General features: G+C 51.8%; 1 protein-coding gene across 1 annotated transcript in view; it reads right to left on the bottom strand.

Moving 5' to 3' along the window:
* ANKRD33B (ankyrin repeat domain 33B) overlaps positions 1-9633 on the bottom strand; it is a 69665-nt gene extending 60032 nt beyond the window's left edge. Inside the window, exon 1 of the mRNA XM_045566308.1 lies at positions 9050-9633. Coding sequence (XP_045422264.1) covers positions 9050-9403 — 354 coding nt within the window. The 5' untranslated portion in view covers positions 9404-9633. The remainder of the gene's footprint in view (positions 1-9049) is intronic.
* Between the last annotated feature and the right edge of the window lie 3681 nt (positions 9634-13314).

The following is a 13314-nucleotide window of genomic DNA, read 5'->3' as shown; positions in this document are numbered from 1 at the left end:
TATTCCCAGCTGGTCTCCCTCCCACATATTAACTAGGTCTGGCCCTGCTTGTGTTTCCAAAATTAGATCTATTCATGATGGTAAGGCTACAGATAAAAGGTCATGCATGCCATCCTTCACTTTGACTAAACTTTTTATTTTGAAATAGTTACAGACCCACAGGCAGTTGTACCCTTCACCCCCCAAAGTTAGCACTTGGCACAATCCTAGTACTATAATAAAGCCTTGAACTTGGCATTGCTGCAATCCCCAGAGCTTGCTCAGACTGCACCCTGCTATGCATACAGCATGCGTGTGCGCGTGCACCTGTCTGTGCAATTTTAACTCACGTGTAGCTTCCTGGAACCACCACAATCAAGGTACAGAACTGTTCCAGCCCTGAGAGGCCGCCTCCAGCTACACCCTTACAGTGACACTGCTTCCCCTCCCACCCGAACCCCGGCAACCTCCATCACTTCTCCATCTCTACAACTGCATTATTTCAAGACTGTTACATAAATGGAATCACACAGCATATAAGCTTTTGAGATTGGCTTTTTTCACTCAGCATAATTCCCTGGCCTGCCTTTATTTTTGAACCAGCTTCATTTGCCTTTCCTTGTCTCAGAGAAAGCGCTACTCTAAATGTATTTAAAACCCTTGTCTGGGCACCTGTCACGAGCACAGGCGACATGGTCCCTCCTGCCTCTTTGTGGGGCTTCCCCTCACACCGTGGTGCCTCTCCCAGCTGGAATGTCCCTCGCCGGAGGTGCGGGCTCTAATTCAAGAGCCCCTGAAGCATCCCAGAAACAGAGGCCAGACAAAATGTGTGACTCCCCACCCCATCGGACGCTCACTTTTCATCTGCGCTTGTTCAGACCTGACATGAAGATGCCTTTGGAAACATACGTTGTTTCTCTGTCCCTTTGAAACTGCTCTCAAATCCCACCGTCCCAATACAATTTTGCCACCGAGCCAACTGTCACACGGGATTTCACTTCTGCCTTAATTTCCATATCTCTGACTCAGTAGAAATAAGTAAAATCTACCTTCAACGAACTGTCCTTTAAATTCGGGAACACCATTTAAAAATAGTCTCTTCCCAACTCTTTTATGTACACACACACGTAATGACATCAAGGATTCCTGACATTCTACTTCATCTCAAAATACGACCTCATATGATCCACAAATAGGTGCCACCATCGTCCTCCCACACTCTCCATCGCAGCTCAAAGTGGCATCCTGTCCTTCCCACCGTTCAGGTCTGTGTGGCTTCTGCCAATCCTTCCTCGCTTGGATGCTCTTCACACACATATGCACACGCACGCATGCGTCCTCATTCCACCTTGCTATTTTTAAAAGTTCCTTTCCAATCTCCATGAATGAAACATATTTTCTTTGTTCACATATTATAACAACCTCTCTACATCCTTCTTATATCTTTTAATTAAAAGGAATTACATATCGTTTTACATATGGGGTTGTCTGGACTTAATTTGGAGAAATCTTAGAATGTTCCATGGCCATGATTTAGAATTACTGGCCCAGAAGGCTATCAAGCCAACCTCAAGCAATTTCAAAAAAGTGGTATCTTACAGATCATGTTCTCTGAATTAGTTTAAAAATATTTTTTCTAAATAAAGCTTAAAAATATTTTTTAAAAATGGTAAGCACAATTCTAAATTACTCCCAGGTTTGCCAAGTGCAACAGCTGAGGCAGGAGGATCACTTGAGCCCAGGAGTTAGAGACCAGCCTGGGCAACATAGTGAGACCCCCCCCATCTCTAAAAAAAAAAAAATGTATAAAAACAAAAAGAGAATGACAGACCTAGAGGCATAATAGGAGGGTGTGAAAACTAGCTTACATATCACATTGACAGGAGTGTTAGACCAGTAAATGATAATCCAAAGCAGATCATATGCCCTATTATTGTTTCAGATTTTTATAAGCTTCCCCCTTTGTCTTCCCTCACAAGTACAGGATGTTCACAATCACCACACATCTAGTGGATCCTGCTTCTCAGTCTGGCCGGGAGGTAACGGCGGGAGGCCCAGAGGCCCCGTGGGGGTCAGGAGGAGCGTCATGCCAGCCTGGGAGTCAAGGCCAAAGCCCAGCTCTCCTGCCGCACCCATGTCCTCTCTTCTCCGAGCTCCACTTTCTTCAACCACAAAACCATGGGGCTCCCCCACTTCCCCAATCCCTTCCACCTCTAATCCTGGGACGACAGTCCGTCCACATTTCTGAAACCTTCTCCCGCACAAACACACGCGGGGGCCGTTACACATAACCCTTCCCGTCAAAGCCACGTCAGGCCCTGGGAGCTGGTGCTTGTTGACACTGGACCACGAGGATGTGCAGGTTTTCCACACTATCCCCTCTGCTTCGGTTCCTGTCGAAACCTCTCGCAGTAAAAATACAGTTAAAATAAATATATCAATGCTCTGGGTTAGTGTGTCACATCCTTTACAAACAAAAGCCGGTTCTCCCTTAAGAGTTTTGTTGGATTTCTTGCTTGTTCACCTTGGGTCTAATTCTATGCCACCATTGAAGAGTCAGGCCTGACCTTTATGAATAAGTAAGTAAGTAGGGCCTGGAAAATGGAACCGACTTCTTGTCCTTCAGGGCCAAGTGAAACGTGGCAAAGCAGTAATCCCATATTTAAGTGAGAGATCTTCCCGCGGGTCCCAGACACGGTAACAGCTCTCCAGAGTCACTTCCACTGAATGTCAGGGGACTTGCAGGCCACTCTTGTTCCCTTCACAGGGACACCGACTCACCCGGGCTTTGTCATACTCCAGTGTCCACTATGGAGAACAGGCGGCGTGGACGGTGGTGCCCATGGTGGCGGGGGGATAGTGAGTTTCAGACTCAGACCACCTGGGATCTCCTTCCTGGCTCAGCCAGGGGAGCAACTCTGCCGCACCTCCCTGAGCCTAATACCTCATCCCCTAACAGAGACAACCGCACCCACATCACGGGCTCCCGGGGCAGATGAGATGCTCTGTGCTAAGGCTCCAGAAGCCCAGAAGCCCCTGGGACTCTCACTGAAGAGCAGACCATTTGGCATTCCTATCAAGCTCCCCACTGGGGAGTCCCCTGCTCCCAGTCTGAGGACCCCACTTTGAGGTTCAAGGTTCTACACCAGTGGTTCTCGATGTCGGCTGCACAGGGAATTACTCTCTGATGTCTTGTCCCACCCCAGATTCTCATTTAATTGGTCTGGGATGTGGCCTGGACACCAGGATTTTTATGGAACATTCCAGATGATTCTCATGTGCAGCCAAAGTTGGGAACCAACTCTGGGAGACTACCTGGTTGTTGCAAAATGCCTCAAAAATCTGGACTTACCTTTCCTAAAAGTTTGTTCCTATTTAAATTTATCCAAACTTTGTTTTTTAAATCATTTCAGGAAGCTATTAACTCCTTGGGACAATGGATATTTCCTCAATCTTTAAAAAGTCAGGGACGGAGATCTGGATGGGAAAACACAAGCACACTCCAGGGTCCATGCGGAAGTCCCGGGTGTGGCCACCAGTTGGCTTGAATGAATGCACAGGGAAGCCAAACGCAGCAGACCCCTTCATCAGACCAAAGATCAGAGGCAACCCCACTGTGGCGGAACCAACACTGCAAGTCCAGGTTCGAATCAGGTTATTTCACCTATTCTATTTGTTATCATGACCCTTAATAATAATAATATAAACACAAACACATTTTATGCCAAAGGATTTTTTTTAAACTCAATGCTTATTTTCTCTTCCTTAATAGCAATCCTTAGTGACAAAAGGGGAGTGTGACTTTATGTTTTAAAAGCATCTCATTAAAAAGAATAAGGGAGCAATGTCTGATGCAGCAGGCACACTGAATCACCAGAAAGCTCCTGCAAACCTACCCGACTTCTTCAGACGTCAAACTCCTCTCCAGGGGCTCCAATAAACACCCCTCCCCGAGCTCAATGGCTAAAAGCACACTGCAGGCCACGTGTTTAGTCTGAGGTACCCCATGGAGAGTGCTCATCTGGGTAGCCCTAGCAAAGCCTCCTCCTTATTCTGGCCGACTGATTCCAAAAGTGGCCCCAAGTCTTCCCCTTCTATCCATGCCCCTTGTTAGGTGACTTTGCAGCTCCTCCACTGAGGGGACGGGATCTATTTTCCTACCCCTTGAATCTAGGCTTGGCCTTGTGACTTGCTTTAGCAAAAGTGACATTGAACCTCCGCCAAGGTGAAGCCTCAAGAGACCTTGCTCTCCTGGAACCCTGCCCCTGCTGTGGAGAGCAAGCCCAGGCCAGCCTGCAGGAGGATGAGAGACCACATGAAGCAGAGATGAGTCATCCCAGCTAAGACCGTCCTGGTCCGGCCACTGGCAGCTGACCACCAGCTGAGTGCTGACGAGGCAGCAAATCTAGCCTCGTGCAGCTGAGCTGGGCCACCCTCAGCAAAATGCTTTCAGTTGTATACACCTGTGAAGTGTGAGGCTTTATAGTTGTTTGTCATGCAGCATTATCATGGCCACTGATAACTGATACACTTATATCAAAAACACATGGGCCTCTCTAAGGCTGCGGGGCCCAAAGCAGCCCCCGCCATGGTCAGTAGAAGAGGAAGAGGCAGACATCTGTCACCTGCCTGCCACCAGCCCAGGTTTTCCAAGCCCACTTCAGTGGACTCCTTCTGTCCCAGCCCCTTGGGCTCCTGGTCCCTTCTGCTCAATCTGCCCTTCTCACTTCCTTTCCCAAAGTTCAGAAGTTGGAGATGCAACTAAAAACACTAACATACATTCCCAATCAGCAGAGCCAACTTCTTCCTTGTGCTAGCTGGCCCTCAGCAAGGGTGGGGAGTCGTGAGGCCAGAATTCACTTCCTAGAGTAACTTGCAAGGTCCAGGGAATTCACTCTCTATACACATCAGCCCCCTTCCTGGCACACGCAGGCCATGATGCCAGGGCCCGGTAAGGCAGAGGGATGGGTACTAGTTCCAATAACTCGATTCTCATTTTAGGGAAAGGTGATTCTAGAGTTTATAAAGCTTTATGTAGCATTCAGAAAACAAACAAAAACAAAAAATTTTTCTCTAGTTCGAGATACAGTCCTAATCGCAGTTATAAATACATCTATAAAATTTAAATGCAAGCACTTCAGGAATGAAGGGAGACACTCCACACCGGGTGTGGTGTGGGCTTTGCTGAACTAACAAAACAAATGGGTGGAGAGGCCTTTGGAAAATTTCACCAAGAGGCCTGGAATTTAACTATGCAGGAGTACAATTCCATCACGAAAGCAGGGCAGTTTATAAAATTTAGCATATTTGGGCCTTATTCTGTTCTGACATTCAACCCCCTCTTCCTCAACAATTCAAACGGCACAAACACTTCCTTTGTTTTCACGGCTGTCTCCAGAGCCGCCAAGGCTGTAAAGGTGAACCTCAGGTGATAAGTGGAAGAGAAGAATTAGGAAAAAGAATTATGGCAGCTTTCACTATCCCTGAGTCAGAGGGAACAAAACTACCATAAATTCAGAAGACGTCGAGAGCACACTTTGAGTGGTACTGGAGAATTATTTGACAAATATTTACATGTTGCACATTAAATCACGAGGTTCTTTTAGAGCAATAAATATTTGAGAAGGAAAATGGTGTGCTGAGCCACATCCAATATTCTACTGATCTCAGGAGGCAGGAAAAAACAGGTTTTCTTAAACAAAACACATCTGATCCTGAGTTACCCAAAGCAACTGGAATGCCTGCCAGCTCCCGGGGAGCTCCCTTCTCAACCGACCAGAGATGAACAGCTCCACAAACACACCCTGGAAAAGTTGGAAAGCCTTTAGAGACATTTTCCTCTTAGAAAGCTGGCTGTGGGTGGCACCTGTGAGCTGTCATTCTGTCATTAATTACCCCTGACTTCACCGAAGCTCTTGGGCCCTCTTGAGGTTTTTCACTGTCACTAATCATGATAAGCTTGTAGACCGGGCTCCAGCAAGGTTCCTGCCCCAGGGCCTTTGCACTTGGTGTTCCCTCTACCTAAATTCTCTTTCCCCCAGACACCTTTTTTACCACACTGCTCAACCTGCTCTCTCAAATGCCCATCGTATTTGCAATTTCAGCCCTCAGTGCCTGAACACCTTCATTGCCCTTGCCCAGCTCCTAGTGCTGCTGGCTGGGACAGGGGTAGGCAGAAAGGCCTCCCAGAGAAGGTGCCCTTAAAACAGGCACCTGCAAGCAGTGGGGGAGCGAGCCGTGTTACCTCCTGGGAGGCACACATTGGACACTAGCATGTTCACAGCCCCAGTTTCCTATTTCTTAACCAGCTACTTTTCCTCTCTAAGTTCTTTTCCTCACTACCAGGCTGAGACTCTCAAAGGCAGGGACTGCTGGACTCATCCTCAAGTGTCCTAACGTGCCTAGCCAGGGCACAGTGGGCCTGCAATAAACACTACGCAACGACTCACACCCCATTGGCCACGGAGAGGTGCACTGCGGCTCTGCCACACTTTATTCTTTCAGCCATTTTTCAGGACTATGGAGCTGTTTGATCAACAGTTTCAAGAACCTAATGGGAAGAATGGAGGCTCCCGCCTCCCCCCACCCACACCTCAAAGCACAGAACACAGGCCCTGCTCCTTCCGATCCACGGACAGAAGAGCTCAGGGGTCTTGCGGTTTGCAGGCCAGCTGCCAAGCCCCCCCCCCACCACCACCACTGTTTGACTCAAAGCAGAGACACAAAGGACGACGAGTCTCTGTCTCTGTCTCTACTGTAATCGGGACAGAGGAAAAGCCTTGCCTGGCAGAAGAAAACAAAAGAAACTGGAAGGAGCCACAGGACAAGAGGGTGAGCCAGGCCCCCAGGGCAGCCCCTCACTGCCGCACTTCACACGCACAACCCCAGCAGATATGAGCTGTCATTATCCTATTTGACAAACAAGGAAACTGAGGCAGAGAGCTGCTGGGAGGCTGCAGCTAGCCACCCATGCCTATCTGAGGGATGGGCTTTCAAGAGCAGCTGGGCACTCTGTCTGTCAAGCTCAAACCCCCTGGGGATGGCTTACCTGTTGCCAGTTTTCTCCATGCAGCTGTTTTCAAATAGATATATATATATATATTACTGATTGATTGATTGACAGAATCTCAATCTGTCACCTGGGCTAGAGTGCAGTGGTGTCATCATAGCTCACTGCAATCTCAAACTCCTGGGCTCAAGCCATCCTCCTGCCTCAGCCTTATGGGTGCATACCACAATGCTCAGCCAATTTTTCTATTTTTTGTAGAGACAGGGTCTCACCATGTTGCTCAGACTGGTCTCGAAGTCCTGGCCTCAAGCAATCCTCCCACCTCCTCCTCCCAGAGTGCTAGGATTATAGGTGTGAGCCACCGCAACTGGCCAAACATTTGGTTTTTTGCCCCTAAAGGAAAAGCTAAGCCTAGCATCACCTCAGAGTGGGCACCAAGCGAGCCAGGCCCTGCTGCAGCCCACTGGAGACCCCCAGCTTCCCAGGCCCCAGGGAGAGACCTACCCCGAGTGTGCCCGTCCAAGCTTTCAGGGGGTTCCTTTAAAGCAGGCCCGATACCTGCTTCAGGAAGGAAAGGTTTCTAATCCAAATGTCTGGGCCTGAAGTCTTGCACTTAAACTGAAAGTAGAGCTCCACCAACAGCCCCTTGGGCCTCAGGAGGGACTCCCAGCCCTCCCTCGCCTGCCAGCTGGAGCACCTGCCACCTAGGCTGGGGACATGGGCACTGCCATGGGGAGCAGCTACAGGAACTGCAGGGATCCAGGTCATGCTGTCCACGGAGACCCCACCTTAGTTCTCACTGCCTGCCACAGTTCAGGCACACCCCCTTCCTCCAAGTTCAAATGCTGTGTCAAGTTAGTACAAGCAGAAAGTGACACTTGCCAGCTTCCTAAATGCCTAAGCCCAGCCCAGATCACAGTCAGGGTCAAATCACTTTGTCTCCCACCCCCAAGATAAACCAAGGCACAGGGTCACCAGGGTCCCCAAGTGAAAACACATATTTTCTGTCATCTGCAGGCTCCGGAGCAAAAAAGCACTTGCGTTCCTGATTTGTGCTGGGACCCTGAGGAATATAAAACTCAGGTAAGAATTCGGCCATTGGTCCACAGAGCACAGATTAATGTGGACCTCGCCACGGTGGTCAATCTGCAGTTTTTTTCCTCAAAGAGCTTGGTGGGCTGTGTTCCACGAGCCAGTCCTTCTCGAGTCTTCTCAAGCCAACTTTTTCTTTCCTTTTCTAAACGTTTCTTGCTTTCTCTGAATCTTGACATCGCTAAAGGACAGCCAGTGCCGCCTCCCTCCACCGGCCTGCGCTACCCGGTGGTTGCTTGCCGCTCGGCTGTCCTCCCAGGCCCTGCCTCTGGGGGGCCCCGCTGGCGCCGGCTCGCGGCGGTGACCGTGCAGACTCACAGGTCGGAGATCGTGCTGGCCAGTGGCCCCGCGGGCCACAAGGCTCAGCGGGGGTTGTGGGGTGTGGGGACCAAGCAGTTCGGGCGAGGGAGAGAACAGTCGCTTCCAAATACTGGCAGCCTGGAGGAGCCGATTCACGCCCAGGCAAGTTAGGGCAAGGGCAGCGCGAGGGACCGAGGGGACAAACAGGGCGCTGGACAGGAGGGGTTGTCCCTGCAGGAGAGAAGGAATGGTCGCCTGCCAGGGGCCTGGGGAAAGGAAGGTAATGGTCGGAATGGGGGCGCAGGCTGGAGAGACTCCGCAAAAGTCGTCAACCCTGAATTCCAGCACGTGCCCCCAGGGCGAATTCAGAGATAGGAGGACCCGGGACCGTAAACTAGAAGGGGATGGGGTAGGGACGCGGAACTGGAGGCGTCTCCAGCTCGCGCTGCCACCTCGGGCAGAGCAAGCTGCGCCCCCACCCCTAGCCCACTCCCCCAGCCTGCGATGGGCAGGGGGCTCCCCACGCGCCGCTCGCCCCAACAGCGAGGAAAAGGCGCTCTGGGCGGCAGAGTGACTGAGGGACCGGTCCAGAGCCGGGATCTGGCTGGCGAGGGTATGGGGGTGGGGATGTGCCAAGGGGACCCAAACCCTGTGGGGACGCCTGCTTACCCGGCCGTTGCGATCGGTCTCCTGCACCTCCTCAACGCGCGGCCCCCGCTGCACCAGCGTCCGCAGCAGCCCCACGTCGTTGGCGAAGGCGGCGCGCAGGAGGGTCGCCGCCTCCGGGACGCCCTCCGGGGCGCTCTCCGCGCTCTGGGCGCCGTGCTCCTCTTCGCCTCCGAAAGGGTAGAAAGAGTCGTCCGAAGCGATGCTGCGGGTGTCTGGCAGACTCGAGAAGTCCTCGTACTCCTCGTACTCATCGGGGTCTTCCTCGACCTGCGCGCCCTGGGGTGGGGACGGCGGCTGCGGGCTCACGCAGCCTGCCCCGCCGCCCTCCGGCCCGGGCCCGGCCAGCAGCACCATGCCGGCGGCCGGGCGCGGGCCGGGATACCTGGACCCGGGCGATCACCGAGGTCACCGCTCCTCGCCCCCTACGTCCCCAGAAAAGCAGTGGCCCACGCGCCCAGCCCGGCGGAAACGAGCGCCAGGCGGCTGCGCTCAATGAGAAAAGTCACCGGAGACGGGAGCAAAGCCCCCAGGGGGTGGGAGGAGCCGCGGGGGCTTTCCGAGTGCGCCGCGGGCGGGGACAGAGCTCGGCGGGGGGCGGGGCGGCCGCGCCTGGGGACTCGCCCGTCCCCGGGTCCCCTGCTGGACCGCTGGTTCTTGGCTGGAGTTCAGAGCGAGGCAGGGGCCTCTCTGGACCGCGGGGACCGTGCGCCTTGCGGCTTGGCCCGGTGCTGGGAGAAGCTCGCGCGGGAGAGCCCAAAGCGCTCACTGAAGCCGCCGAAATCCGCGTCGCAGGCGGCCCCGCCCCTCCGTCTCCGGCCCGTGGGGACCGAGGCGGAGGTGGGGTCGGGGGACGCCGCGGGCTGAGCCTGCTTCCAGCTCGGGAACGTCGAAGCCCGCGAGGCCGCCCCAGCGGAGGGCGTCAGGCCCCGGGGCCGGGGTGCGGGCAGTTCCTCCCGCCGCTCTGGAGGCATCGAGCGCATTTTCTCACCTCCCGGGGATCCTGGGCTGCGGGGCCGACCCCACCCCGCCACCGCCGGTCCAAGACCCAGGGATCCCTGGCGCGCGGGGCTGCGGAGACCAGGGGATGCGGCAGAGGAGCTGTCCACCAGAGGGGCCTGGGGCCGGGGGAGCGCTGCGGGCCGTGCCCTCTGAACTGGGGACTCCCGTGGGGGAGTCCCAAACCCGGAGGGAAAGGGGAACCCTCAGAGTCCCCAGGTCACGCGGACCCCGGGCCAGCTGTGGCTTGCAGGTTGGTCCGACCCTGGGTTGTGTGGAGGTGTTCGAAAACTTCGGGGAGGGGGGTGGTACGTCTGGGTGGGAAGGGAGGACACCGGGCCCCAGCGGTCAGGAGCTCCCGCCCCCACCCCTAGCCAATGTCACGTGCTGGGATCTGCAAAGTCGTGGCGGATTAGCCTGGGAAGGTCGCGACAGGGCGCTGACCTCGCGGCTGGCTGCCAAAAAGAGAGGAGAGCAGGATGCAGGCGACCGCTGCGGTCCAAGCCCAGCGCCGCCTGGCCCAGCCTTGGCCTCCCCCGTCTGTCCTAGTGGGGGGGCGGTGAAAATTTGCCTTGGGGAGCCTCTGATTTCCGGGAGGAGGATGCGTCTGAACCAAATACTGGTGGGAAAGACGACTGTGCCTGGAGGTGCGGTGGTGAGCGCGCTGAGCCTCTGTCTGCCGTGCTGCGTCAGCGACAGGACGCGTCACGGTCAAAGGATGCGAAGACCACCACCTCTCTCTGTCCCTCCAGCCTCCTTCCCTTCCTTTCTTTCCATTGATCTTGACAGTGTGTCCACCAGATGCCAGCCGGTGGGAGGCCCTCGTGGCCCAAAGGTGAAGGAAACTGGGCGGATGCAGCCACTGGGGACAAGCCTTGAGGACCTCGGGCAGGGCCGGGCAACCCGAGGGGCACAGTGGGGAACTGTATCAAAAATACTGTTGTGGGAGGTGTGGGCTGGAGCAAGGTTTGAACTTCGAGGCCTCTTGAGCCCCTGATGTTACACTGCCTGGGCGGGACCCACTGTCGTGGTCACCTGGTCTTCCAGTGTCGCCAGGAGGAGCAGGAATGGCATCCGCAGGGCCTGGAGGGTGATGGGCCCGGGAGTCCTGCTTTCTGGTGAAGACGCTTCTGAGCACGCCCTGAGCTAGCAGTGAACTTAGGCTCCCTGGCTTCCTTCTGTACTCAGGGTTTTCTTTCTGAAACCAAAAGTACCCCAGATCATGGTTTACTTTCTACCTTTTTTTGGTAACTGACCACAGTTGCATAAATTCCCACTTGGAATTTCCCCTTTCAAGGTTGACAGTTGTTTCCAAAAGGCCTGTTAATGAACTCAGGGGATTTGCGAGTTCAAGTGCCCCCTGAGTGTGGGTTGGTTTTGCTAACCCCACTGTCCAGCCAGCCAGGCAGAGCACTGTGTCATTTTAAAGTAAGAACTCCATCCGCAGGTGACAGGTCCCAGGTAGACAGGGCCAGGTCCTCTGCAGGAGAACACAAACCCTTTTCTGGTGTCTTGCAGCCAGTTTGTACTCATCGCCCACATCACTAAGGAAATTAAGGCTGTATCTTCAGAGTTTACCACTTCCTTCTTTCCTTTCTTAGAAATTTGAGTCCAAATAGTACTTGAATGGTTTTCTCTTTAAAGATAAACTAGAATAAAATGAGTCTATTCCAAAGAACTACCCTTTAGGAGCCGTTAGACCCCAGTTGCAAGCTGATTGTTGTTTTGTTTTTTGTTCCTTTTAGAGAGACAGTCTTTCTATGTTGCTCAGGCTGGGTCTGGAACTCCTGGCCTCAAGTGATCCTCCTGCCTTGACTTCCCAAAGTGCTGGGATTACAGGCGTGAGCCACTGAGCCCGGCCCCATTTTCCTATTTTTAAAAAATATTCCTCTAAGAAGAAAAAATAAATAAATAAAATTAAAATACACCCCTTTTACCACAAAAACAATGGATTCTCAATGTTTCTGGAATACAGGCTAAAAGAAACACAAAATGAGGGCACACGTGTTTTTAGTAAAGCCACCATTTATATTATGTTTACAAAATCTACGTAGGAAGGACAAAGTAGCTTATCAAATCTGCCAACTCACTCAGTATAACTTTTGAATTAACATTTTGGGAAATCATATTTTATCTGACTGTTAAGTTTCAGTGAATTATTTTAATTTATGGTTTTAAAAGATATATATACAGCACAATTACACAATTTGTTCATTTAATTGAATAATTTGTCTTTGGACCACTAAAAAAACTCAGCACTAGCTCAGTTATATTTCTGTATCAGGCCTTTCAAAATTACAAGCAGTGTATTTATTTTTAAAGATGTAGAAAACCTGCGGTGCCCTCCCCACCTTTGTTTGGAAGGAGTGTGGGGGAGAGGAGAAGCTAATGGCAGAGCAAACCCAAGTCCATCCCAGGGTTCGTAAAATAACTGGTGACCACCTCCCAGAGCTAGATGGAGGATTGAATGCAAGAGTAGTTTTAAACCTTTGCATAGCGTCTGGAGTTTAGCATACAGTAAGCATCAACTTTCATTAGTATTAAAATTAAAGTATCCATTTGCCTTGATATAAATTGCTCTGTAGGAGCTGCTTCTCCAAATTTGTTACCTTATTTGCCAAGAGAACTAGCCCACATGAAGTGAATGCAAAGTGGTTTTTATTCTTTTACTGTGGGTATGCCAATATTTATTTGACCAGTCTCCTACTCTAGATGTTTAGGGCATTTCCAGCATTTTCCGTAGTGTACACAAATGCACCCTTGTCCGGGTATTCCCTTAGAGAACATGTCACTTCAAGAGGCTTGAACTTCTTAAATTCTAATATTTTGTTCATTGCTATATTCAAAATGGTAACCCAAAGCCTAGAATATCGAGAAAGAAACTTAAATGTGTAAAAACTGTTCTCAGGGAAAGTTCGATCTATTCTTTGATCTACACCTTGATCTCAGTTGGGAAGACTCAGGGCTGTGAAGATCCTACATGTCTCATACTGTTCTATAGTAGAAATGACGTAACCAAATTCCAGTGGAAATTCTTGGGAAGAACATGACAAAACTAATCTGAAGCAGATCTCATGTGATAATATCCATCTAATAAATTCCTTTGCTGTTGTTTTTGTTGTCATTGATTACAACTTTCCGGAGCTGGGCTTGGTGGCTCACACCTGTAATCCCAGCTCTTTGGATGGCTGAAACAGCAGGATGACTTGAGCCCAGGAGTTCGAGGCTGCAGTGGGCTATGAGCTTGCCACTGCACTCTAGCCTGGGTC

Source organism: Lemur catta, chromosome 12 (assembly GCF_020740605.2).
Source record: "Lemur catta isolate mLemCat1 chromosome 12, mLemCat1.pri, whole genome shotgun sequence".
NCBI classification, from domain to species: Eukaryota; Metazoa; Chordata; class Mammalia; order Primates; family Lemuridae; genus Lemur; species Lemur catta.
This window is presented reverse-complemented; position numbering and strand designations above follow the sequence as displayed.